Source organism: Thamnophis elegans, chromosome 4 (assembly GCF_009769535.1).
Source record: "Thamnophis elegans isolate rThaEle1 chromosome 4, rThaEle1.pri, whole genome shotgun sequence".
Lineage (NCBI taxonomy): Eukaryota > Metazoa > Chordata > Lepidosauria > Squamata > Colubridae > Thamnophis > Thamnophis elegans.
Window position 1 is genome coordinate 133,132,007 of NC_045544.1, and position 24,162 is coordinate 133,156,168.

A 24,162-nucleotide genomic window follows, 5' to 3' on the forward strand; every position below is an offset into this window, starting at 1 on the left:
CCATCTTTATTATATTTATCATCCCAACCACCACAGTACATTGTAGACTTGGTTTTATAGACAGGGAGCTGAAAATCCAGAGGTTCAAAGCTAGAAGTGCGGATCTAACCTAAGATAACTTGGGGCATCTGCCGCCTTTATGTATGCTATTTATCACGATATGCAATCCTACTACATAGTTTATATGTTTTAATGGCATCGGTTGCTACCTTTCAAAACAAATTTAGGAGGAAGAGCTTTCTAACCAATCGGCTTGTGGATCATATTGGCTAACTTGTCTTGACATTGTTAAAGGTGCAGGTAGTCCTCGACATACAGAATAAGGAAATGAGTAGGAAGGGGCCTTGGAGATCATCTAGTCCAACCGTCTGCTCAAGCAGGAAATAATATACCACTTCAGACAAAGGATTGTCCAATCTCTTCTTAAAAGTCTCAGTGTTGGAGCATTCACAACTTTCTGGAGGCAACTTCTATTCCACTGGTTAATTGTTCTCACTGTCATGAAATTTCTCCTTAGTTCTCAGTTGCTTCTCTCCTTGATTAGTTTCCACCAGTTGCTTCTTGTCCTGCCCTCTGGTGCTTTGGAGAATAGGCTGACCCCGAGGTGGATTGCCAATTTTTCTACTACTGGTTTGGGCGCTCCCACTTCTGCGCATGTCAATGGTGGGTTCCGGATATCATTGCAACTGGTACGGTACAACGGGGCCCAGTATCGACCACATGAACGCATGCAGCGTGCACGCACACCTCCACGAGCCTCCGTGACGCTCCAGCTGCTCAACGGAGCATTGTGCAGACACCGTCTGCACATTCTGTGCGCATTCGGGGAAGCACCGAAGAGCTCAAACACAGGCAAGGAGAACGGGCGGGCAGGTGGGCCCTCCAGAGCACCATATCAGAATGGTACCCGGTGCTCCCAGCAGGCACCAGTACGCCTGTACCGGGACGTATTGCCTTCAACCCTCTACTGGTGCATGTGCAGATGCATCCGGGCAGGTGGGCGGAGCCTCCCACCGCCCACTACTACTGGTTTGCCCGATCCAGACCAAACCGGGAGCAACACACCTCCCAGGAGCTGACCCTCCTCTTCTTTGTGGCAGCCCCTGAGATGTTGGAAGAGACTGCTATCATGTCAGCTGAGTCCCATGATGGTGGACATATGGCAGGTGTACCATAAGTGGCGTGCAGAGCCATCTCTCTGAGCATGTGAGCTGTTGCCCATTCTGGGTTCTGGCACACCAGCAGTTTGGGCATGCATACGCCCCAGAACCTGGAAGACTAGGTGGCCGTGGTGCGTGCGCATGTGCCGGAAACCAGAACATCACGTTCCCAGTGTGCGCAAGTGCACCAAGTGGCTGCTCTTCTGGTTTCTGGGGTGCGCACACACGCACATGCCTGCGCAGCCCCATTTTGGCACTGAAATGGTTTGCCGACACTGCCCGAGTCCTTTTCATTAAGAAACTCAGTTGCCACGACGCCACCTGCAGACTGGTAGAATATATGGCTGCTCTTCATTGCTTTCTTTCTATTGCAGTTTCCTTCTTTGTTTTTCATTTTGTTGCCATTGCATTCTGAATACTTTCAGGCTCTCCTATGTGATCGTTTTACAATCCTTGAATGCATTAATACTTCTTTCTCCAGGGGGGCGACAATGGTGTTTGAGCTGTACCATCCACAGCCTAAAGCAGGGGTGTCAAACTCAAGGCCATGCAGGGGCTGGATCAGGCCAACATGAGTGATGTCAAGCTGGCCATGCCCCCCACCCCTCCGAGATCAAATACAACGCGTCCCTCAATGAAATCGAGTTTCATTGGCCTAAAGCGTTGTTTCGCAACCTCAGCAACTGAAACCTGTGGACTTCAACTCCCAGGATTCCTGGGAGTTGGCTGAGGTTGAGTAATGAGTAATGTAAAGGTAAAGGTTTTCCCTGTCCAGGTGTTGTCCAAAGGCAATTTCTGTGGTCATGTGGCCAGCTTGGCTTATACGCCAAAGGCACGCGGAAGACTGTTAGCTTCCCACCGAAGTGGTCCCTATTTATCTACTCACATTTGCATGCTTTTGAACGGCTAGATGGGCAGGGCCTGGGACAAGTAAAGGGAACTTACCCCATTGCGTGCAGTTCGGGACTCGAACCTGGACTGTCAGCTTTCCAGCTGAGCCATCGCTAGCGTGTCCTCTCCGGTGTTAAGAAGTTTCTCCAAAGATTGGACATAAGGGGATTAATTGCAGTGATGATGATGTGAAAGCAATTGAGAAAATAATGCCTTGCTGAAAGCCGAATGAGCTCAGTGAAGAGCATGTGAATTGTTTGTTAGAAAGAACAAAGAGATTTGTGGCACCTTTAAAAAAAACCCACTTACTGGCCCACCAGCTTTTGCCAATCACAGCCCACGTCATCAGAAGAATCTGCTTTTGTGAATCCTATTCAACACTCTTTGTTAATTATGAATTCAAGCAAGCCTTAAGATTGGCATCGGGCCCTCAGTAAATTGTCGCTCTCTCAATCTCTCTTGATGATCTGAGATGTTCTTGATTTGAACTGAATTGCCCAGCTCTGATTTTTAATGCACTGCGCACCTTTGCCCTTGCAAATGCTCTCATTTCGGTGATCTGCTTTTTATGTTTTGGATTTGTATTTAATAGATTTATAGGCCGCCCAATCCCGGGGGACTTCGGGCAGCTTACAGAAAATAAATTATAAAAAAAATAAAGAATTAAAAAACATAGGAGACAGAATTAAAACCTCATCATGCACCCAATCTGGTCAGGGCTGGACCTCAGTCATGAGGTCAACAGCCCCAGGCTTGCCGGAATAGCCAGGTTTTGATAGCCTTTCGGAAGGCCATGAGAGTGGGTAGGGTCCGGATCTCTGGGGGTAGTTCATTCCATAGGGTCGGAGTGGCTACAGAGAAGGGCCTCCTCCGGGGAGCCGCCAGCCGACATTGTCTGGCTGACAGCACCTGAAGAAGGCCCACCCTGTGCGATCTTATCGACCGCTGGGAGGTATGCGGCAGTAGGCGGTCTCGCAGGTATCCAGGTCCTAAGCCATGCAGGGCTTTAAAGGTAATGACCAGCATCTTGAATCGTGTTCGGAGACCAATAGGAAGCCAGTGCAGCTCGCGGAGGATAGATGTAACGTGGGTGTATCTTGGTACACCCAGTATCGCTCGCGCGGCTGCGTTCTGGACTATGTGCAGTGGTATAGGTAGTCCTCAGTTTACAACCGTTCGTTTAGTCACCGTTCAAAGTTGCAACAGCACTGAAAAAAGTGACTTATAACTGTAAGAGCTTATACTGTCGCCCTGCCTATTTAACTTATACGCAGAGCACATCATGAGAAAGGCGGGGCTAGGTGAATCAAAAGTTGGAATTAAGATTTCCGGGAGAAATATCAACAACCTCAGATATGCAGAAGGTACTACTCTAATGGCAGAAAGTGAAGAGGAACTAAAGAGCCTCTTGATGCGGGTGAAGGAGGAGGGCAAAAGTTGGCTTGAAACTCAACATTAAAACTAAAAACTAAGATCATGGTATCCAGCCTGCTCAATTCCTGGCAAATAGATGAGGAAGTAATGGAGGTAGTGACAGATTTTATTTTCCTGGGCTCCAAGATCACCGCAGATGGGGATTGCAGCCAAGAAATTAAAAGATTCTTGCTCCTGGGGAGGAAAGCTATTGCAAATCTAGAGAGCATACTAAAAAGCAGAGACATCACCCTGCCAACAAAAGTGCGTCTAGTCAAGGCTGTGGTTTTCCCAGTTGCAATGGATGGCTGTGAAAGTTGGACCACAAGGAAGGCTGAGTGCCAAAGAATTGAAGCCTTTGAACTGGATGCTCAAGCAAGAGACCCTGTAATATTGATCTGTTTCTGGGCCCTCCGATCTGGTTCTACCACAAAACCGCGGATGACAAAATCGCGGTCGACGAAAGCGCGTATGTGACGTCATCACAGCGCGACGAAAAAGATCGAAAAATGTAAAAATAAAGCTAAAACCTTCCCCTAACCCCCCAAACCTAACCCTAAACCTAACCCTAAACCTAACCCTTAACCTAACCCTAAACCTACCCTAAACCTAACCCTTACGTAACGAAAAACCTAACGCTAACCCTTAACCTAACGCTAAACGTAACGCTAACGCTCTAACCCTAACCCTTAACCTAACCCTAACCCTAACCCTTAACCTAACCCTTACCTTTATGTGAATCAGCTTGCTGTAATTTAATTTTTATTTCAATTTTTCGATCTTTTTCATCGCGTTGTGATGACGTCACATACGCGATTTCGTCGACCGCACTTTTGTGGAACGCGCTTTTGACAGGTCACGTCCGATCTCAGATTTTCATATCCTGGGAGACAGGCAGTGAGGTTGGACTTGGGGGAAGCCATTGTGGCTTCCTCCTTCTAATGCCAGGGGAGTAAAAGATTGCCAGATTCAAATGCCCAGCGTTCTAACCCCATTACACTTTCTATTTTACGCTTTCTTACTTGTCATTGTGTTCTACCAAGCCAACAGGTTGTTTAGGGAGTTTTATTGGGGATCATTAGAGTTTTATGGCATCATCTGAATGGCTGCAGGGGGGCAAGGGGCAGTCACAATAACTGGTTTATAATAGACATAAACGATTCACCAATTCGCCGTACAGCTAAAGGACATTAACACTTTCTAGCACTTTTGATAGGCAGCTGTTGTGTCTCGGAATAATCCATTTGTCTGAGGCAGGGAGAAGTTCTGAAGTGCCATACTTCCGTGTTTCGCCGAAAATAAGACAGGGTCTTATTTTCTTTCGACTCCCCCCCCCCCCCGAAATCATCTTTCATTACATCTTTTCAGTTCAAAAGTTTTATTTCTTTAAGGCAAACATTTCATCATTCCTCATCAGTAAGACATCGAAGTACAATTTTTTTTTGTATGTCAAAATAATTCTAGTTTACCACCAAATCTTGTCTAGCCTAATATATACCCCTCCCTCCCTCCACCTTCTCCCCCAACCCCCCTCCTCCTCCCCCCCCTGACTTCCCAGAACCCGTACACGGTATGGATTTCTAACAAACACAGTCTAAAATCTATTAAGAAAAAAAGAAATAAAGAAATTAATAACATTCTACATTGACCTTAGCTTCTTCTTACTGAACTAACTTTAAACAATTTAAATCATTTCTGATCTTAAGCATAGGCTAACTGGAATTTCTTGGTCCCTTATTTATTTTGTATATAGTCAATCCATTTTTTTCCAGTCTCGTTTATATCTCTCATTTGAGTGATCTTTAAGATATGCCGATATTTTAGCCATCTCGGCTAAGTTTGTAACTTTCAATGTCCACTCTTGAGTTGTAGGTCAGTCTTCCTTCTTCCAGTATTGCGCCACCAACAGTCTTGCTGCCGTTATTAGATGCAGAATCAAGTTAGTCTCTACCACTGTAAAGTCAGTACATATAGCTAGTAAAAATAACTGAGGAGTAAACTTTATCCTTCTTTTAAAGATATTTTGCATAATCCACCATATTTTTATCCAAAATGCCTTAACCTTTGGCAGGTCCACCATTACATCTTTCATTACATCTTGTAGAAAGCGTATCCATTGGTTACAGGTACATTTCGTGCGTTTTCTTCCACAATCACATATATTTCATTCAGTTTAAATTGTACACTTTAGAATTTATATATTTTACTATCACTATACCACCATTTTCATTTAATAGGGTTTTAAGGACACAGCCACCTACTGGCATTTTTTTTCCCCCCAGTCTCAATGAATCTGCCGTAACTTTACATCTTTATAACGTATTCTAGAAAAAAGTCAGTTAAAAAGATATCTAACATTCCCTCTCCCTTTTTTCCCCCCTCAAAATCACAAAATTGACACTTCTGTCCATTTTACTTTTACTAGTATATCACACCTGCTTGTATCATTAAATATTGATGTCTTATTACTTTTGATATGCAGGAGGCAGCCAGCGTGGTCACCTCATGGCTGCTGCTGTGTTGCAATATTTTCGGGGAGGGCTTATTTTAGGGGAGGGCTTATTTTAGCACATGTGCTCCAAAGCCTGATTGGGCTTATTATCTGGGGAGGTCTTATTTTGGGGAAAGCAGGATAGGAAGGTAGAAAGTTTGTTTCATCCACTGGCTGTGGAGGTGAAAGCCTTGTCTTCCGCCAGACAGACAGACTTGGATGCAACCCAGTGGTGGGTTTGCAGGCGGTACGCCCCGGTAGAGGCGTACTGGAGCCTGCCCGGAGCATCGAGTACAATTCCGGTACGGTGCTCCGGAGGGCCCACTCGCCTGCCCAAGCTCCTTACCTGTCCTTTAAGTAACACCTATCCTCCGCGAGCTGCGCTGGCTACCTGTTGATCTCCGGGTGCGCTTCAAGGTGCTATTAGTCACCCATAAAGCCCTGCATGGTAGTGGATCTGGATACTTGAGAGACCGCCTCCTGCCAATTACCTCCCTGCGACCAATTAGATCTCACCGATTGGGCCTCCTCCGTATTCCATCGGCCAGCCAATGCCGGCTGGCAACTACAAGGAGGAGGGCCTTCTCAGTAGTAGCCCCGACCCTTTGGAACGAACTCCCCGTGGAGATTCGTACCCTCACCACCGTCCAGGCCTTCCGCACAGCCTTGAAGAACTGGCTAGCCCGTCAGGCCTGGGGACAAGGATAGTTGCCCCTCCCGAATGATGAGTGTATGTTGCTTATTACTTTTATTATATGTGTCTATGTCATCGTTGTATTTCCCCTCCCTGATTTTATGTGAGCCGCCCTGAGTCCCCTCAGGGAAAAGGGCGGCCTACAAATGTTAATAAAATCTCAAATCTCAAATCTCAAAGTCTTTGGCACTTCCGCGCAAGCACATGGCCGCACCCCTGATGCAACCTATGACATATTTCCAACTGATTATTAAAAAAAAAAACCAGCTTGCATTTTTTTTACAAATTAAAAATAACCTCAAATGCTTTAATGCCTTTAATTAAATGTGGGGTGAAGAATTTTTAGTGAAATCACTATTCCCAAATGGACGTGCAATAGTTAACGAGAAGACAGATCTGAATTTAAACTCCCTTCGCTATGAAATACCAAGGTAGCTATGATAAAAGTTCAGTCAGGATTTATAACTATAAGGCAAACAATGGCTTTATTTATTTATTTATTTATTTATTTATTTATTTATTTATTTTTAAGTCCCATCTTTATTATTTGTATAAATAATTCAGAATGGCAAACATATCTAGTATTCCTTCTTCCTCCTATTTTCCCCGCAACAACGACCCTGTGAGGTGGGTTGGGCTGAGAAAAAGGGACTGGCCCAAAGTCACCAGCTGGTTTTCATATGTAAGGCGGGACTAGAACTCTCAGTCTCTTGGTGATTGGCCCAAAGTCACCCAGTTGGTTTTCATATCTGAGGTGGAACTAGACTTCTCAGTCTCCTGGTGATTGGCCCAAAGTCACCCAGTTGGTTTTCATATCTGAGGCGGAACTAGAACTCTCAGTCTTGTGGTGATTGGCCCAAAGTCACCCAGGGAAGGAAGGAAAAGGAAAACAAGGAAAGAAGGAAAGAAGGAAGGAAGGAAGGAAGGAAGGAAGAAAGGAAGGAAGATGAAAGGAGGGAGGAAGGGAAAGAAGGAAAGGAAGGGGGACAGAGAGGGAGAGGACAGAGCGGGAGGGAGGGAGGAAGGAAAGGAAAACAAGGAAAGAAAGAAGGAAGGAAGACAAAAGGAGGGAGGAAGGAAGGGAAGGAGGATAGAAAGCGTATAAGGAAGGACAGAGAGGAAGGAAGGAGGACATAGTAGAAGGAGGGGAGGAAAAGAAAAACAAGGAAAGGAAGAGAGAAGAAAGAAGGAAGGAGAGCGAGAAAGAAAGAAAGAAAGAAAGAAAGAAAGAAAAGAAAGAAAGAAAGAAGAAAGACTCACTCATAAAGGCATTTGTGAGCTCTGCTATCCAGTGTCAAAACAGTTGGGCAGGTCCCATAAATGGACTTTTTACATTCTGTCATTAATTCTAGTAAAACTCTCTTTGTGAACGCTGGCACAGACAGTTGTAAGCCTCCGAGCGGCTCCCTTGCTGTTGGGTGCAGCCTTCCCAGTTTAATGGGAGTGAACCCCAGATATTCCTTTACACCCGTCCTTCCTCCAACAGTAGTGAGGGAAAGCCAGCTGCACACAGTAAGGCTGGTTGTTTCCATTTGCTGAGGTTCTCCATAAACCACAGACAATATATATCCTTTGCACCACCTATTATCCCAAAGCATTCAGCAATAAAACTTTGGCCTTCCCGTCTGGCTGGCCTAGCTTTTCACTTTCCTGAGTTAAATATAGCATCCAATGTTTAAGGCATTCTGAATTGGTATAGGGTGGACTAGAAGACCTCCAAGGTCCCTTCCAACTCTGTTATTTTTTAATTCTGTAATTGTGCTTTTAACCCACTGCTTTTTATGTGGTTCTTGTTGCTAACCTTTTAATTGCATTGGTAATTGCATAGTTCTATGTATTTGTTAAAAGGGGGGGGGGGAATGCGGTGGCAGCTGTGGAGCTTGTCGATCAGAAAGGTTGGCAGTTCGGCGGTTCGAATCCCTAGTGCTGCATAACGGAGTGAGCTCCTGTTACTTGCCCCGGCTTCTGCCAACCTAGCAGTTCATAAGCACATAAAAATGCAAGTAGAAAAAATAGGGACCACCTTTGGTGGGAAGGTAACAGGTGTTCCATGTGCCTTGGCATTTAGTTCATGGCAGCCACATGACCACAGAGACGTCTTCGGACCAGCGCTGACTCTTTGGCTTTCAAACGGAGATGAGCACCGCCCCCTAGAGTCGGGACGACTAGCACATATGCATGAGGGGAACTTTTCCCTTTCCTTTATGCATTTTTAATTGCATAGTTCTAAACATCATTTTCTAAAAGAAAAAGAGCATTTTCTGCAGGAAATGGGAAGAAATAATTAGATAAAAACAATTTGCACCTCCCCAACTCCATCCAAGGGTTAAAAAAATAAATCTATGTATAAACTGAGAAACTATAAATGATCAGATAAGGGCACTTCAAAATATACTACTCGGTGCATGTTGGAAAGAGAGTTTCACAGATAGATCCCCCCTTAAGCCTGAATACCGGCAGTTTTAATATTATTTATCTGTTTGAAATGACGTTAGGTTTCAGATTGTACCCTGGCTATTTTTAACAGTATTATTCATTCTGTGTAAGCTGCGTAAGTCTTTTTTGATCATGGGCATAGACATATGATAACGAATAATGATAAATCATGAAACAAATAGAGCAAAATATAGTCATTACAGCTGGTCACTTACTGACTATTCAAAGTTATGATGGCTCCCCTAAAGATATTTATGATCTGGATTCGAAGTTATGACAGTCTAACCCCCCACCACCCTGCAGTCACATGATCAGCCGAGGTGGCGCAGTGGTTAAATGCAGCACTGCAGGCTACTTCAGCTGACTGCAGTTCTGCAGTTCGGCTGTTCAAATCTCACCGCTCAGGGTTGACTCAGCCTTCCATCCTCCGAGGTGGGTAAAATGAGGACCCGGATTGTTGTTGGGGGCAATATGCTGACTCTGTAAACCGCTTAGAGAGGGCTGGAAGCCCTATGAAGCGGTATATAAGTCTAACTGCTATCCACCTTTTGGGCACCTGGCAACCGGCCTGCATTTATGGCTATTTTCTGGAATCCTGCCAGTCATGTGATTGCCATTTATGATTTTTTTTTTTCCTTTGCTGGAAACCAGTATTCACTTCTGGTTTCCAGCCAAAAACACTCCTTTTGGACAATGAATTTACTTAACAACCTCAGCATTCACTTAACAACTGCGGTGTTTGCTTTTCCACTGAGACAAAAATGTCATAAAATCAGATTGGTTAAAGCAGGTGCCTCAGTTTACAACCGTCATGACATAAATTGGCACTCTGGGCTCTGTTGCGATCATAAGTTGAGGACTACCTGCAGGCCATTAATAGAATAGAATAGAATAACAGAAGAGACCTTGGAGGTCTTCTAGTCCATCCCGCTGCTTCGGCAGGAAACCCTACACCACTTCAGGCAAATGGATATCCAATATCTTCTTAAAAACTTCCAGTGTTCACAACTTCTGGAGGCAAGTTGTTCCACTGATTAATTGTTCTAACTGTCAGGAAATTTCTCCTTAGTTCTAAGTTTCTTCTCTCCTTGATTAGTTTCCACCCATTGCTTCTTGTCCTGCTTTCTGGTGCTTTGGAGAATAGCTTGACTCCCTCTTCTTTGTGGCAACCCCTGAGATATTGGAAGACTGCTATCATGTCTCCCCTAGTCCTTTTCATTAAACTAGACATACCCCAGTTTCCTGCAACCGTTCTCATATGTTTACTCTCCAGTCCCCTAATCATCTTTGTTGCTCTTCTCTGCACTCTTTCTAGAGTCTCCACATCTTTTCTACATCGTGGTGACCAAACTGAATGCAGTATTCCAAGTGTGGCCTTACCAAGACATTATAAAGTGGTATTAACTCTTCATGTGATCTTGAGTCTCTCTCTCTGTTTATGCAGCCTAGAACTGTGTGGCTTTTTGGCAGCTGCTGCACACGGCTGGCTCCTATTTTAAATGGTTGTCCCCTAGGACTCCAAGATCCCTCTCACAGTTACTACTATTGAGCCAGGTAGCACTATTACTGTACCTGTGCATTTTGTTTTTTCTTGCCTAAATGTATAACCTTACTTCACTTAACATTCTGCTTTTGAGGACTTTTCGTCATCTAACAAACCGATCTTCCTTAAACATCAGTTTCGAAGACAAATATTCTACTGCCTGGGCTGGATGAGGTGCAAAATGAAGTACTCCTCTGTTTATGTTTCTGTTAAAAGAGAAAAAGAACAACAAAGGCCCGGCATTCAAACCAGCTCCTTTGTTCTTATGATCTTCCCTCCCATTGTTCAAACAACACTTCAGCTCTTCTGACCTGCCCTGCCTGGCTATCCTTTGCATGAGTTTAGAAATCAGTTCAAGAATGTGGTGACAAGGTTTTCCCCTGAGCAATGTTTACCCTGTTCCTGTCTGCGACCTACCACTTCTCCTGGCCAGAGTCCATTTTTCAAAGGGTGGTCCTCCATGAGAAGGGATGGGAAAACAGGGAGTGAAAAGACCTCTTCAGAAGAAAGCCTCTTGAGACCTTTGACCATGTACGGTTGGGTCTATGCAAACAGCCATAGATCCTAGATCAAGGCTGGTCAAGTATGGCCCCCTTTAGCACCTGTGGACTTCAACTCCCAGAATTCCTCAGCCAGCCATGCTGGCTGAGGAATTCTGGGACTTGAAGTCCACAGGTGCTAAAGGGGGCCATACTTGCCCACTCATGTCTTAAATGGAACGCCGTGCAGTGACGTCTAGGACAAGGCTCTCCCAAACTTGGCAAATGTAAGTCTTGTGGACTTCAACTCCCAGAATTCCCCAGGAGTACGGCCGGCTGAGCAGTTCTGGGAGTTGAAGTCCACAAGTTGCCAAGTTTGGAGATCCTCATTAACAGATCTCCTCAAGAAGGCAATGAACTATGATTCCTGATGGCCACGTGATGCCATTGCTTGGCACTTGGCACTGGTAGTCCTTGACTTATAACCACAATTGGGACAACCAACGTTTCTGTTGCTAAACCTTGTTAAGTGAGTCCTGCAAATTTTGTGACCTTTTTGCCCCAGCTGTTAAGCAAATCACGACAGTTGGTAAATGAATCACACAGTTTCTCATTGCCAATTAGAAAAGTCACAAATGGTGATTACATGACCCTGGGACAATGCCTGTTGCAAGGGCCCAAATTTTGATCACACGGCCATGGGGATGCTGCATGTTGTAAGTGCAAGACCAGTCGTAAGACTCTTTTTTTTTCATTGCCATTGTAACCTCAAAACAGTTGCTACATGAATGTTTAGAACAGGGTGAAATGCAGCAGGTTCTGACAGGTTCTGGAGAAACTGGTAGAGGAAATTTTGAGTAGTTTGGAGAACCGGCAAATACTACCTCTGATGGGGTAGGAATGGAGATTTTGCAATATCTTGCCCCCAGGAGTGGGGAGGGAATGGAGATTTTGCAATATCCTTCCCCTGCCATGTCCACCAAGCCATGCTCACAGAACCAGTAGTAAAAAAAAAAAATTGAATTTCACCACTGGCTTAGAGAGTAGAATAATATTTCAGGAGTGGGGTGTTGGAGACAAAGGGAGGCAAAAAGAGAAAGATGAAAGAGGCTAGTCCTGACCTTTACGCTACCCTGGCTTGGTGCCAGCATACAAACCTAGAAAATTAAACTCAGGAGAAAGTGGCATTCAATAAAAATGAAATATGATCCCTCTGTTTTAATGGGTGGCTACTACAAGCAATATAAATAACTGAACCAGAGATAGGGAATGCTGAAATGTTTGAGATTTTGTGACGGGCACGTTCATGGCAAACTTTGGATGATTCCTAAAAGTGTTGGGATAGAATAATAGAATGGAAGTTTTGGAAGGAATTTGGGAGGTCAAAGGTCATGAGAAAGTATTGATTTAAAAAAAGAAGTGCGGTCGCATTTACCAGGTAGCAGCTGATGAGGTTGTTTCTCACCTTTTTCTCAATCTACCATTGGCATACAGGTAGTCCTTAACTATAACCATCTGTCCAGCAATTGTTGAAGGTACAAAGGCATTGAATAAAATGATTTATAACAACAGGTAATGCTCAACTTAACAACAGTTCATTTAGCCAGCGTTCAAAGTACAGTGGCACTGGGGAAAAAATGTGGTCTCATGACCATTTTTCACACTTATGACCACTGCAGTATCCCCTGGTCACGTGATTAAAATTCGGATGCTTGGCAATTGTCTCGTATTTATGACCGTTGTGGTGTCCCGAGGTCATGTGATCCGCTTTTGCAAACGTCTGGCAAGCCAAGTCCATGGGGAAGCTAGAGTCATTTAACAACCGGGCAACTAACTCAACAACTGCAATGATTCAATTAGCCACTGCGGCAAGAAAGGACGGGGAAAAAATGGGGGCAAAACTCACTTTGCAAATGGCTCACTTAGCAGCCTACATTTTGGACTCAATTGTGGTCGTAAGTCGAGGTCTGCTTTGGCTGTCTATAAACATTGGACCCAGAATCAAAGTTCTGGAACTTGGCATTTATTTGTGTAAGGGTTGTAGCATCCTGGCGGGGGTGAAGGGTGAAGTTTGTGGCTCAACGTCATCATAGGTTATAGGTTTATTTCATTATATGCCACCCTATTCCCGGAGGGACTCAGGCCGGCTAACAAACCCAGGGGAGGGAGTAATACAGACAAGGCAAAACAACAAACAGGATACAGAGAAATATAAAAACAATCAACAGTCACACAATTCGAGTGGGGAAGGGAACTCATCAACCCCAGGCCTGTCGGAACAGCCAGGTTTTACGGCTTTACGGAAAGCCTGAAGGGAGGTGAGGGTCCGGATCTCCTCGGGGAGTTCGGTTCCAAAGGGCCGGAGCAGCCACAGAGAAGGCCCTCCTCCGGGTGGTTGCCAATCGACATTGGCCGGTAGATGGAATCCGGAGGAGGCCTAGTCTGTGGGATCTGATGGGTCTTTGGGAGGTAATTGGCAGCAGGCAGTCTCTTAAGTACCCAGGTCCAATACCATGTAGGGCTTTATAAGTGATGACTAGCACCTTGAAGCGTATCCGGAGACCAATAGGCAGCCAGTGCAGCTCGCGGAGGATAGGTGTAACATGGGTGTACCGGGGTGCACCCACAATCATCTGGACAAAACCAGTAAACCTCTGCAGAGACCTACAGGCTGCCCAGATCTCTTCAGCTGCTTAAACACATCCGATGATCCTTTTCCATGGTTATGTTATTCGCTTTCTTCGAGGCCTTCCTGAAGGGTTAGCAGAGATACCAATAGCACTCAGACTTATATACTGCTTCAAGTGCTTTAACAGCCCTCTCTAAGCGGCTTACAGAGTCAGCACATGGCCCCCAACAATCCGGGTCCTCATTTTAACCCACCTCGGAAGGATGGAAGGCTGAGTCAACCTTGAGCCTGGTGAGATTGGGACTGCCAAATTGCAGGCAGCCGGCAGTCAGCAGAAGTAGCCTGCAGTACTGCACTCTAACCACTGCGTTACCTCGGAGCTATAGATGTTGGACTTAGACAGACAGACAGACAGACAGACACCAACATTTTGGTAGATGGGATATGACATTTTATAACAAATCACCCTGGAATCCCAGAACTGATAATAGAGGTTTTGTTTCTCAGCTGGGCTCCTGGTTAATTATTTCTGATCTGCTTAATGTGCTTGCCAGTGTAACATCCAAGGGTGATCTCTGAAGGGACATTTATTTTTAACCAAGTTAAACACCTCGGCAATGAATCATTCCATAGCTACTTCGATGCACCTGTTGAACGAGAGGCAATCTCTGTTTTTCTTCGCTATTGCTAGTGCCTGCCATGTCATGAGCAATCAGTTTAGGAATGCTGGACTGCAGTACCTTAATATGTTTCATGAGAAGCATCAATAGGTAAATAAAACCCACAAAGGTGAGATGGGAAGAGAAGAACATGGAACATAGAACATCATCAGAGTTGGAAGGGACCTTGGAGATCTTCTAGTCCAATCCCCTGCTTAGGCAGGAAACCCTATACCAGTGATGGCTAACCTTTCTGTTGTGCGATCCCCCCTGTGTGCCGCTCCCCCTGCGCATGTGCACGTGACCCATCTATTCCCCCTCTCCCGTGCATGTGCACATGCTCTCCTGTGACCCACCCGCTCCGTTTTGGGCCTAGTGGGCCTCCCTGCAGCCTCACGGGAGCAAAAATAGGGCACAGGGGGGGAGGCACCATCATGCGCCCGTGCTCCGTTTTGGGCCTAGTAGGCCTCCCTGCAGCCTCATGGGAGCAAAAATAGGCCACAGGGGGGAGAGGCACCACATGCGCCCGTGCTCCGTTTTGGGCCTAGTGGGCCTCCCTGCAGCCTCACGGGAGCAAAAATAGGGCACGGGGGGGAGGCACCACATGCGCCCGTGCTCCGTTTTGGGCCTAGTAGGCCTCCCTGCAGCCTCATGGGAGCAAAAATAGGCCACAGGGGGGGAGGCACCACATGCCCCGTGCTCCGTTTGGGCCTAGTGGGCCTCCCTGCAGCCTCATGGGAACAAAAATAGGCCACAGGGGGGGGGGCACCACACGTGCCCGCTCCGTTCTGGGCCTAGTAGGCCTCCCTGCAGCCTCATGGGAGCAAAAATAGGCCGGGGGGGAGGCACCACACACACCCCTGCTCCGTTTTGGGCCTAGTAGGCCTCCCTGCAGTCTCCTGGGAGCAAAAAAGGCCCAAAGGGTGGTGTGCCCCCCTGCTTCTGCGCACGCACACGCCGCCCCTGCACATGCTCAGCAGAGACCCGAAAATCAGCTAGTCGGTGGGAGCGCGCATGCATGGTTGAGCTAAGGTGGGGCAACAGCTCTCATGGCTGCAGAGAGGGCTCTGCGTGCCACCAGTGGCACGGATGCCATAGGTTCGCCCATCACGGCCCTATATCATTTCAGACAAATGGCTTCTCTCTTCTTAAAAGCCTCCAGTGATGGCGCGCCCAAACTTCTGAAGAGATACCAATGTCTTATAGAAGCAAATAAACACAAAACAATAAATATGACATTCTGCAGAATGTATTCGTCTTCTTCTTCCCCTCAGCATGTGGTTAGGAAGATCTGGAAGAACCAGTTTAATCTAATGGTTAAGGCACCAGGTTGGAAAGCAGGCGATTGGGAGTTCTAGTTCCAGCTTAGATATGAAAGCTGATTTGGTGACAAGATGGGGCCAGTCACCAGGAGACATCTAGTCCCACCTTGTGCATGAAAACTGGGGGTGACTTTGTGCCCATCACTTTGTCTCTGCCCAACGTCCCTCACAGGGTTGTTGTGAGGAAAGGAGGAGGAGGAAGAAGGAGTTTTAGGCGTGTTTGCCCTCTTAGTTTATGTATAAAAATAATAAAAAGTGAGATGCAAAATATAAAACGAAAACACCAACCCCCCAGATTAGACCTTTTCTTGACTTCACCTTTAGATTCACACACAAATGTGTGGTCAAAAAGTTTGGCAATTTTTATTAGTATGGTCTCACTGTTGTAGGACTTGTGTACTATAAAAATCTTTTTCAGTTTTTATAGAATGAAAACAGCTCCCTTGGCGCACAGACAGGTTATGTTTGTGTATACAGATAGTCCTCAATTTACAACCATTTTTTAAGTAACTAATTGAAGTTACAACAGCAGTGGGAAAAGTGACAACTTGGCCATCACAGCGTCCCTTCACTCATGTGATTAAAAACCAGATGCTTGTTAACTGGCATGGATTTGCGATGGTTGCTGTGTCCCTGGGCCACGTGTTTGCCACGTGTGACCATCCTAGCTGGTTTCTGACACGCAAAGTTCATGCAGGAAGCTGGATTTGTTTAACGACTGCATGATTCATTTAGCAAGTGCAGTGATTTGTTTAATAACCATGGCCAAGAAAGGTTGTAAATTCAGGTATGATTCACTTAACAATGCTGAATGATGGAAATTTTTGTGTGTAAAGTTTTTTTTTTTTTTTGTTACAAATTTTAAAACCTCTTTATAAACAAAGTGTTGTCCTGGTTCCCCCCCCCTTTTTTTTACATTCTCTCTTATACATAATTAATTTTACATCACATTATCATTTCTAATTTTGGCCCCACATTTTCTTACCATATTTCCACCTTAAGTTTAAATTTTTCTTAACAAATAATATACCAACTTTACCATTTCATTTTCCATTTGTTATTTCTGGTTTCTATATGCAGCGTATATCATCAAATCCATTTTAATATAACAAGCATTTTGCTTAATTGATTATCCATACCTAACAATAGTATCTTATTTAGCTATATATCATCAACAGTATCAACCTATTTCATTTTCTACCAATAGTGAGCGATGGAAATTTTGATCCCAACAGTAGTCACAATTCAAGGTCTACCTATATGTGGATATTCATTTATTTTCAACCTTATTTAGAACTAATGCTTCCCCTTCTTGCTAGTCCTTTAACACTATATTTCCCCTACATGTTTGGTTTAGTTATATAGCTGATCTTCTCCAACAAAATATATTCATAAAATAATAATAGCAGTTGTTGTTTTATCTTTCATGTATCTAAAACTCAGCGGCATTCAAAATACCACTACTGGTAGTAATATCTTCAGGTAATCCTCAACGTTTAACCACAACTGAGATCAAAATTTCCGTTGCTAAGTGAGACATTTGTGAAGTAAGTTTCACCATATTTTACGACCTTTCTTGCCACAGTTGTTAGGTAAATCACTGCAGCTTTAAGTCAGTAACACATTTGTTAAGTGAATCTGGCTTCCCCATTGACTTTGATTTTCAAATGGTGATTACATGACCCCGGGACATTGCAACCATCAAAAATACATGCCAGTTCCCGAGTATCCAAATTTTGATCCCATAACCAAAGGGATGTGGCAACAATCGTAAGTGCACTCCCGCTACCGAATCAGTAGTGAAGAAAATAGAATACCATCCCTGCCTGCAATGATTAAATAAGCAATGGTGAAATATAAAATTTTAAGTAGTTCTAAAAACCGCATTTGCAGGATAGTCTTGCTGAAAAGACAGAAATACCCCCAAAAAACATGTTGAAAAATATAAGATGGAATCAACTGGGAGCCACAGGATTATGTTCATGTAGCAAATAAGGAATATTAAATAATCTTGGTGAGTATTTTTCTCAAGAAGGAATAACATTTGATGTTTATTTCCCACTGCCCAAAACATGAGAGTTGTGATCTCTGTGGCAAATTTAAAAGTGGGAATTTAAAAACAAGGAAGTTGGCTGGCTAGCTGAGGAAATTCTGGGAGTTGAAGTCCATAAATGTTAACGTTGCCAAGATTGGACACCTCTGATCCAACAAATTCCTGAAAGCTTGGTTTTCAGTCAATTATCCATCAATAGACACACAGATAAATCAGTGTGAGGAGTATGCGGTGTGCAGTATTTATATTCAGAAGAATAGAATAGAATAGAATAGAACGCAACGCAACACAATACCTTGGAGGTCTTCTAGTCCAACCCCCTGCTCAAGCAGGATACCCTATACCAATTCTAACAAGTGGCTGCCCAGTCTCTTCTTAAAAACCTCAATTGATTTAAGCATCCACAACTTCCGAAGGCAAGCTGTTCCACTGATTAATTGTTCTCACTGTTAGGATGTTTCTCCTTAATTCCAAGTTGCGTCTCTCCTTGATTAGTTTCCATCAGAGGTAGGTTGCTCCCAGTTTGACCCAGATCGGGAAAACTGGTCGTAGTGGCGGTGGAAGCAAGCACGCCCGAACCGATACTAAAAAAATTGGCAACCCACCACGGGTTGCCATCCATTGTTTCTTGTCCTGCCTTCTTTCTGGTGCTTTGGAAAATACGTTGACCCCCTCTTCTTTGTGGCAGCCCCTCAAATACTAGAATACTGTTATCATGTCATGCCTTGTCCTTCTCTTTTCTCTAGACTAGCCAAACTTAAATCCTGCAACCGTTCTTCATATGTTTTAGTCTCCAGGCCTTTAATCAACTTATTTGCTCTTCTTTGCACTTTTCCCAAAGTTTCAACCTTTTTGTAATGTGGTGACCAAAACTGGATGCAGCATTCAAGGTGTGGTCTTATTAAGGTTTTCTAAAGTGGTACTAATACTTCACGTGATTTTGATTCTATGCCTCTGTTTATGCAACCAAGGATTGTATTAGGTTTTTTGACTGCTGCCTTGTACGGCTGGCTCATATTTAAGTGATCGTCCACTAGGACTCCAATGTCTCTCTTACAGTTACAGTTTTTGACCCTGGTTTGCCTAAGCAGTAAATTCGCCACCAAACCAAACCAGCTGGGCAAGTTATTAGGCAGTAGCTTGCCCACGCGGTAGACTAAAGCGCGCTCGATGAAAGCGCGTACGTGACGTCATCACAGCACGACAAAAACAGCACGCTGTGATCGGTAAACTTAAAATTAACGCGTAAATCTAAACCTAACCCCCCCAAACCTAACCCTAAACCTAACCCTAAGCCTAACCCTTAACCTAACCCTAAACCTAACCCTAAACCTAACCCTTAACCTAACGCTAAACCTAACGCTAACCCTTAACCTAACCCTAACGCTTAACGTAACCCTAAACCTAACCCTCACCCTTAACCTAACCCTTACCTTTATGTGAATCGGCTTGCTTTAAAAGCGCTTTTTAAAGCGCCCTTTTTCTCCGCGCTTTAATCAGGCGCGCTTTAGTGGACCGCGGTTTTGACGGGTCACGTGCCCTGCCAGTTGTGCACATAGATTGAAACCTATCACCAGCAACCTGTGAGTTCCCATCCTGCTTTAGACATAAAACCCAGCTGAGTGACTTTAGTCTAATCATCAGGAGATGGTGAGTTCTAGTCCTATCTTAGGCATGAAAGCTGGCTGGTTGATTTGAGCCAATCACCAGGAGACTGTGAATTCTAGTCCCTTCTTAGGCATGAAAGTAGGCTTGTTGACTTTGAACCAATCACCAGGAGACGGTGAGTTCTAGTTTCCTCCTTAGGCATGAAAGCCAGCTGGGTGACTTGGAGCTGGTGCCCCTCTCTCAGCCCAATCCAACTCACTGGGTTGTTGTGGGGCCCATCAGAGGAGAAAGTATTGTGTGGTGTGTGTCGCTGCCTTGAATTACTTAGAAAAGTAGGTAAATAAATAACAAATAAAACAAACACACTTCTATGTTTTTTCCTAATTTACTTTTAAAATTGCTATGATTTCTTCTCTGTTGATTGCCTTCTCGCAGGGGTCCGCTACAGTCATCCAGGTGGCAATGAAGTCACCTCTTCAACTTCCATCAGCCATCACGGTAACAACTCGATGGTGACCACCAGCCAGTCCATTCTCCAGCCAGTATCTCCAGCCACTTTGGACCCAGGTCACAGCCACAGCTTGCTGTCCCCAGATGGTAAAATGGTGAGCACACCTGGGCTATTGTACCTCAGGTGCTGATAAGATAAGTTAGCTTAGGAGGTGAAAAACAAACAGAACTTTTTTCCCCCTACATGTTAAAGCTCTCCCCCCCCCCCCCCCCCCAAGACCTGCATTAAACAATGAAAGGCTTGTAGGCATGACGAGGGTAAAGGCCTGAGTGCTTTCAGGGAAAATAGCCTTCTGACCTTCTCGTTCCCTGCTCAGGCATTGAAACATGCCAATAAAAACTGTTCTCAGGGTATTGATCGAATGCCTCTCAGATTGGCACAATGGGGTGGATCATTGTTTACTCTTCACTGCTGATGACATTCCACATAATTTTTTTAAAAAAAAAAACAGCCCACCATGATTAAGACATCCCAGGTTCCACTTAACTCTTCAAATTTTAATTTTATTTAGCAAGCTTCAACAATTCCTCTCCCCACCCACCCCTCATTACTTCTACAAATAGGGACATCAAATGGAGTGAAGGATATAGTGATAAAAAATGCCTTTATCACGATAGTGCCATGGATAACTTAGCCTTTGCTGCAATATTGGGGTGGATTCTTCAGTTCAAGCCGTAGAATATTCTACCATAATAAAAAAATTGGTTTCACAGGCTTTGTTGGCTATGAGACATCCCAGCTTGATACCTGATTTACAATGACAAATTTATTAGGGTTGTCCTGAAGAACTGCATAAACAGGAATAAAAGAAGAAAAAAATGATCTTTGTCTTTTTAGTTATTATTTAATTACTTATTTTTATTATTTAGTTTAAATAATTATTACAGACAGAAAGTATAAATTGTTTTCTTCTGTGGAGTTCTTGATATGTCTGAGCTTGGTGGTTTTCTTGTAGATGTTTCATTACTAAACTAGGTAACATCATCAGCGCTGATGGTGTTACCTAGTTTGGTAATGAAATGTCTGCAAGAAAACCACCAAACTCAGAGAGCACAGAGGATCCCACGCTTCTGTGATATATAGGAAAACCAATGAAACCAACCTCAAGTGGTAGCTTTTATCCTTCACTACAACACCTTCAATTCCAGAGGATGGAGTTCTTTGTGTTCTCTGAGCTTGGTAGTTTTCTTGCAGACATTTCATTACCAAACAAGGTAACATCATCAGTGCTAGCAAGGGAGTACTGACACTGATGATGTTACCTAGCTTGATAATCAAATGTTTGCAAGAAAACCACCAAGCTCAAAGAACACCAAAGATTCCACAGTTCAACCCTGAGCTACAAATATTCTCCTTTATTAGTCTTTTTCTCTCTCCCACTTTTTCAGGCAGACTTTCTCCCTTTCCTTCCACCTCTTATTTTCAGGAGAAGAGGATATATATTTTGACTTGTTTATATCCTTGCTGTTGCCTTAATAATAAAGTTAAAGGGTTAAAAGGAAAGAAAAATCAAGCACAAAAGTATCCCAGAGCTTACTCCTCAATTTCTCCCTCTTCATAATCCCAACGTGAAAACAGATGCTTTTTCCGATTGTATTTGCGGTGCAAGGATCTTTCCTACAATATCTGTCCCTTGATTTAATTGGAGGAAAACTGCATGTGCACTTTTTATTCACGATCCCAAACCAGCTAAGAATGGGCACATTGTTTAAGTTTACACCGCTGTCCTGTTGCACATTCATTTCAGAAGTAAAATTAATTGGATTGTCTTCTAAGCAAATAGGGTTTGGGTGGTATTATCGGGATAGCAAAACTCAAGTTATCGTTTAAAATGTATTCCTAATACAATAGCAGGTTTTTTAAAAAAATGTAAACAGATCAGAATTCACTTTGGAATTTGGCCTATGAATTATTCCGGGGTTTAATTCCTAGCATGTCTTAGGGGTCATTATTCCAGATCCATAATGGGTTTAAATTCTTTCCCAGTCAGGTGATTTCCCTCCCTTGCCGCATTAATTCATTTTTTCTTGTCCTAATTGTTTTTCCAAGAGGAGCTGGAGCCTAATGGTGGCTTTTCGCAAATATATTTTTAAAAAATTTATTATGTATGCATGCCTGGTTTAGCTAAGCTGAGGAATGTCTCCTTCCTTGAGGGAAGATCAGAAGGAACGATGTGCTGTGCCGAGGAACATTTTTATTCTCTTTATATTTATAGGCAGTTTACAGTGTGAAATATGAATGTCTGATCCCAGGTCAGGAGTTTGGTTCCTAGGAAGTGAAGACAGCTGTATCACAGTGGGGCTAATGAAACAACTTTGTAATTTGTGGAGATAGAAATTAAATAACAGAGTTGGAAGGGACCTTGGAGGTCTTCTAGCCCAACCCCCTGCTTAGGCAGACCTCAACAGAAGGGAGCAGGTTCCCCACTCAGGCCATTAGCATTGTCAGGACATTCTACCTCAAGGGTCACCTCGTGGTCAGTGGGAAGAAGAGGGAAGCCGATGAAGACAAGGGCTGGAAAGCACATTCAGATGTTTGTGGCTGCTCTCAATGAGCTGGGCTGACTTTTGTCTGCATTTGCCAGTCTCTGATAAATCACAAGAGCTATCTATCACTTGGAAAATGGTCTTGCCAAGAGTTAGCAAGGTTTGGATTTCCTAGCTTATGCCAAAGGTGCTTTTCCAAAAAGCAACTGGACGTTATAGAACAACAGTTGGAAGGGACCTTGGAGGTCTTCTAGTCCAACCCCCTAAAGCAGAGAACCCTACTCCACTTCAGACAAATGGCTATCCAACATCTTCTTAAAGACTTCCAGTGTTGGGGCATTCACAACTTCTGGAGGCAACTTCTGTCCCACTGATTAATTGTTCTCACTGTCAGGGAATTTCTCCTAAGTTCTGAGTTGCTTCTCTCCTTGATTAGTTTTCCATCCATTGCTTCTTGTCTTGCCCTCAGGTGCTTTGGAGAATAGCTTGACTCCCTCTTCTTTGGAGCAACCCCTGAGATATTGGAAGATTGCTATCATGTCTCTTCTAGTCCTTCTTTTCATTAAACTAGACATACCCAGTTCCTGCAACCGTTCCTCATATGTTTTAGCCTCCAGTCCCCCTAATTATTTTTGTTGCTCTTCTCTGCACTCTTTCTAGAGTCTCCACATCTTTTCTACATCGTGGTGACCAAAACTGAATGCCGTATTCCAAGTGTGGCCTTACCAAGGCATTATAAAGTGGTATTAATTCTTCACGTGGTCTTGATTCTCTCCCTCTGTTTATGCAGCCTAGAACCGTGTTGGCTTTTTGGCAGCTACTTCACACGGCTGGCTCATATTTAAGTGATTGTCCACTAGGACTCCAAGGTCCCTCTCACAGTCATAATATGACATAAAGATCTCATTCTTAGTCCTCTGGTTATCAACTATTCTCCTCAGTCTTGCTTAGAGGTTTCTTTGAGGTTGAGATATGTAGGGTTATCAGATATAAGTAGCCCTTGACTTACAACCGCTTGTTTAATTAAGTTGCAACCTCACTGAGAAAACCATTTTTCACACTTATGACTGTTGCAGCATTCCCATAGTCCCGTGATCAAAATTCAGACGTTTGGCAACTGGTTCATTTTTATGACGGTTGCAGCTTCCCGGGTGATGTGATCCCTTTTTCGACCTTCTGACAAGCCAAAGCAATGGGGATTCATTCAACCTTTTTACTAATTTAAGAACTGCTGAGATTCATTTAACAAATGTGGCAAAAAAGCCGTAAAATGGGGCAAAGCTCACTTGACAAATTTCTTGCTTTAACAACATAGATTCTGGGCTCAACGGTGGTCATAAGTTGAGGACTATCTGTACAGCAGTGTTTCTCAAAGACCTATGAACTGCAACATAGCTGGCTGAGGAATTTTGGGAGTTTCCGCAGGTATTTAAGTTGTGGAAGTTGAGAAACACACAGCGTTAGAGGACCGAAAGAGACTTCTGTTGACATCAAGACCACTCATATAGAGTAACCAAATACTAGGCACCAAGCCTCATGAACCTCTCTAGAAAACAGTTTTCCCACCACTGTTGATCTTCCCATCCGCCAGCTGGCAGGGTAAACGGAGACCCATCCTTGACCGGTGCCCTCTGTGTGAGCAAAATAGTACTTTCAAAATAGGAAGATGCCACAGTGCCAGACTGCTAGAATCAACAATGAAAACAGTCATTGCTCTGATGCCTAAAAACCTTCCTATGAACACTTGGCAAAATACTTTCAATTTCAAACATCTATCACTTCGTCTG

General features: G+C 44.0%; 1 protein-coding gene across 1 annotated transcript in view; it reads left to right on the top strand.

Annotated features, from left to right (window-relative positions):
* The window catches only part of HNF1B (HNF1 homeobox B), an 89,854-nt gene that overhangs the window by 52,313 nt on the left and 13,379 nt on the right, over window positions 1-24,162 (top strand). The window contains exon 4 of the mRNA XM_032216128.1: window positions 19,814-19,983. Coding sequence (XP_032072019.1) covers window positions 19,814-19,983 — 170 coding nt within the window. The remainder of the gene's footprint in view (window positions 1-19,813; window positions 19,984-24,162) is intronic.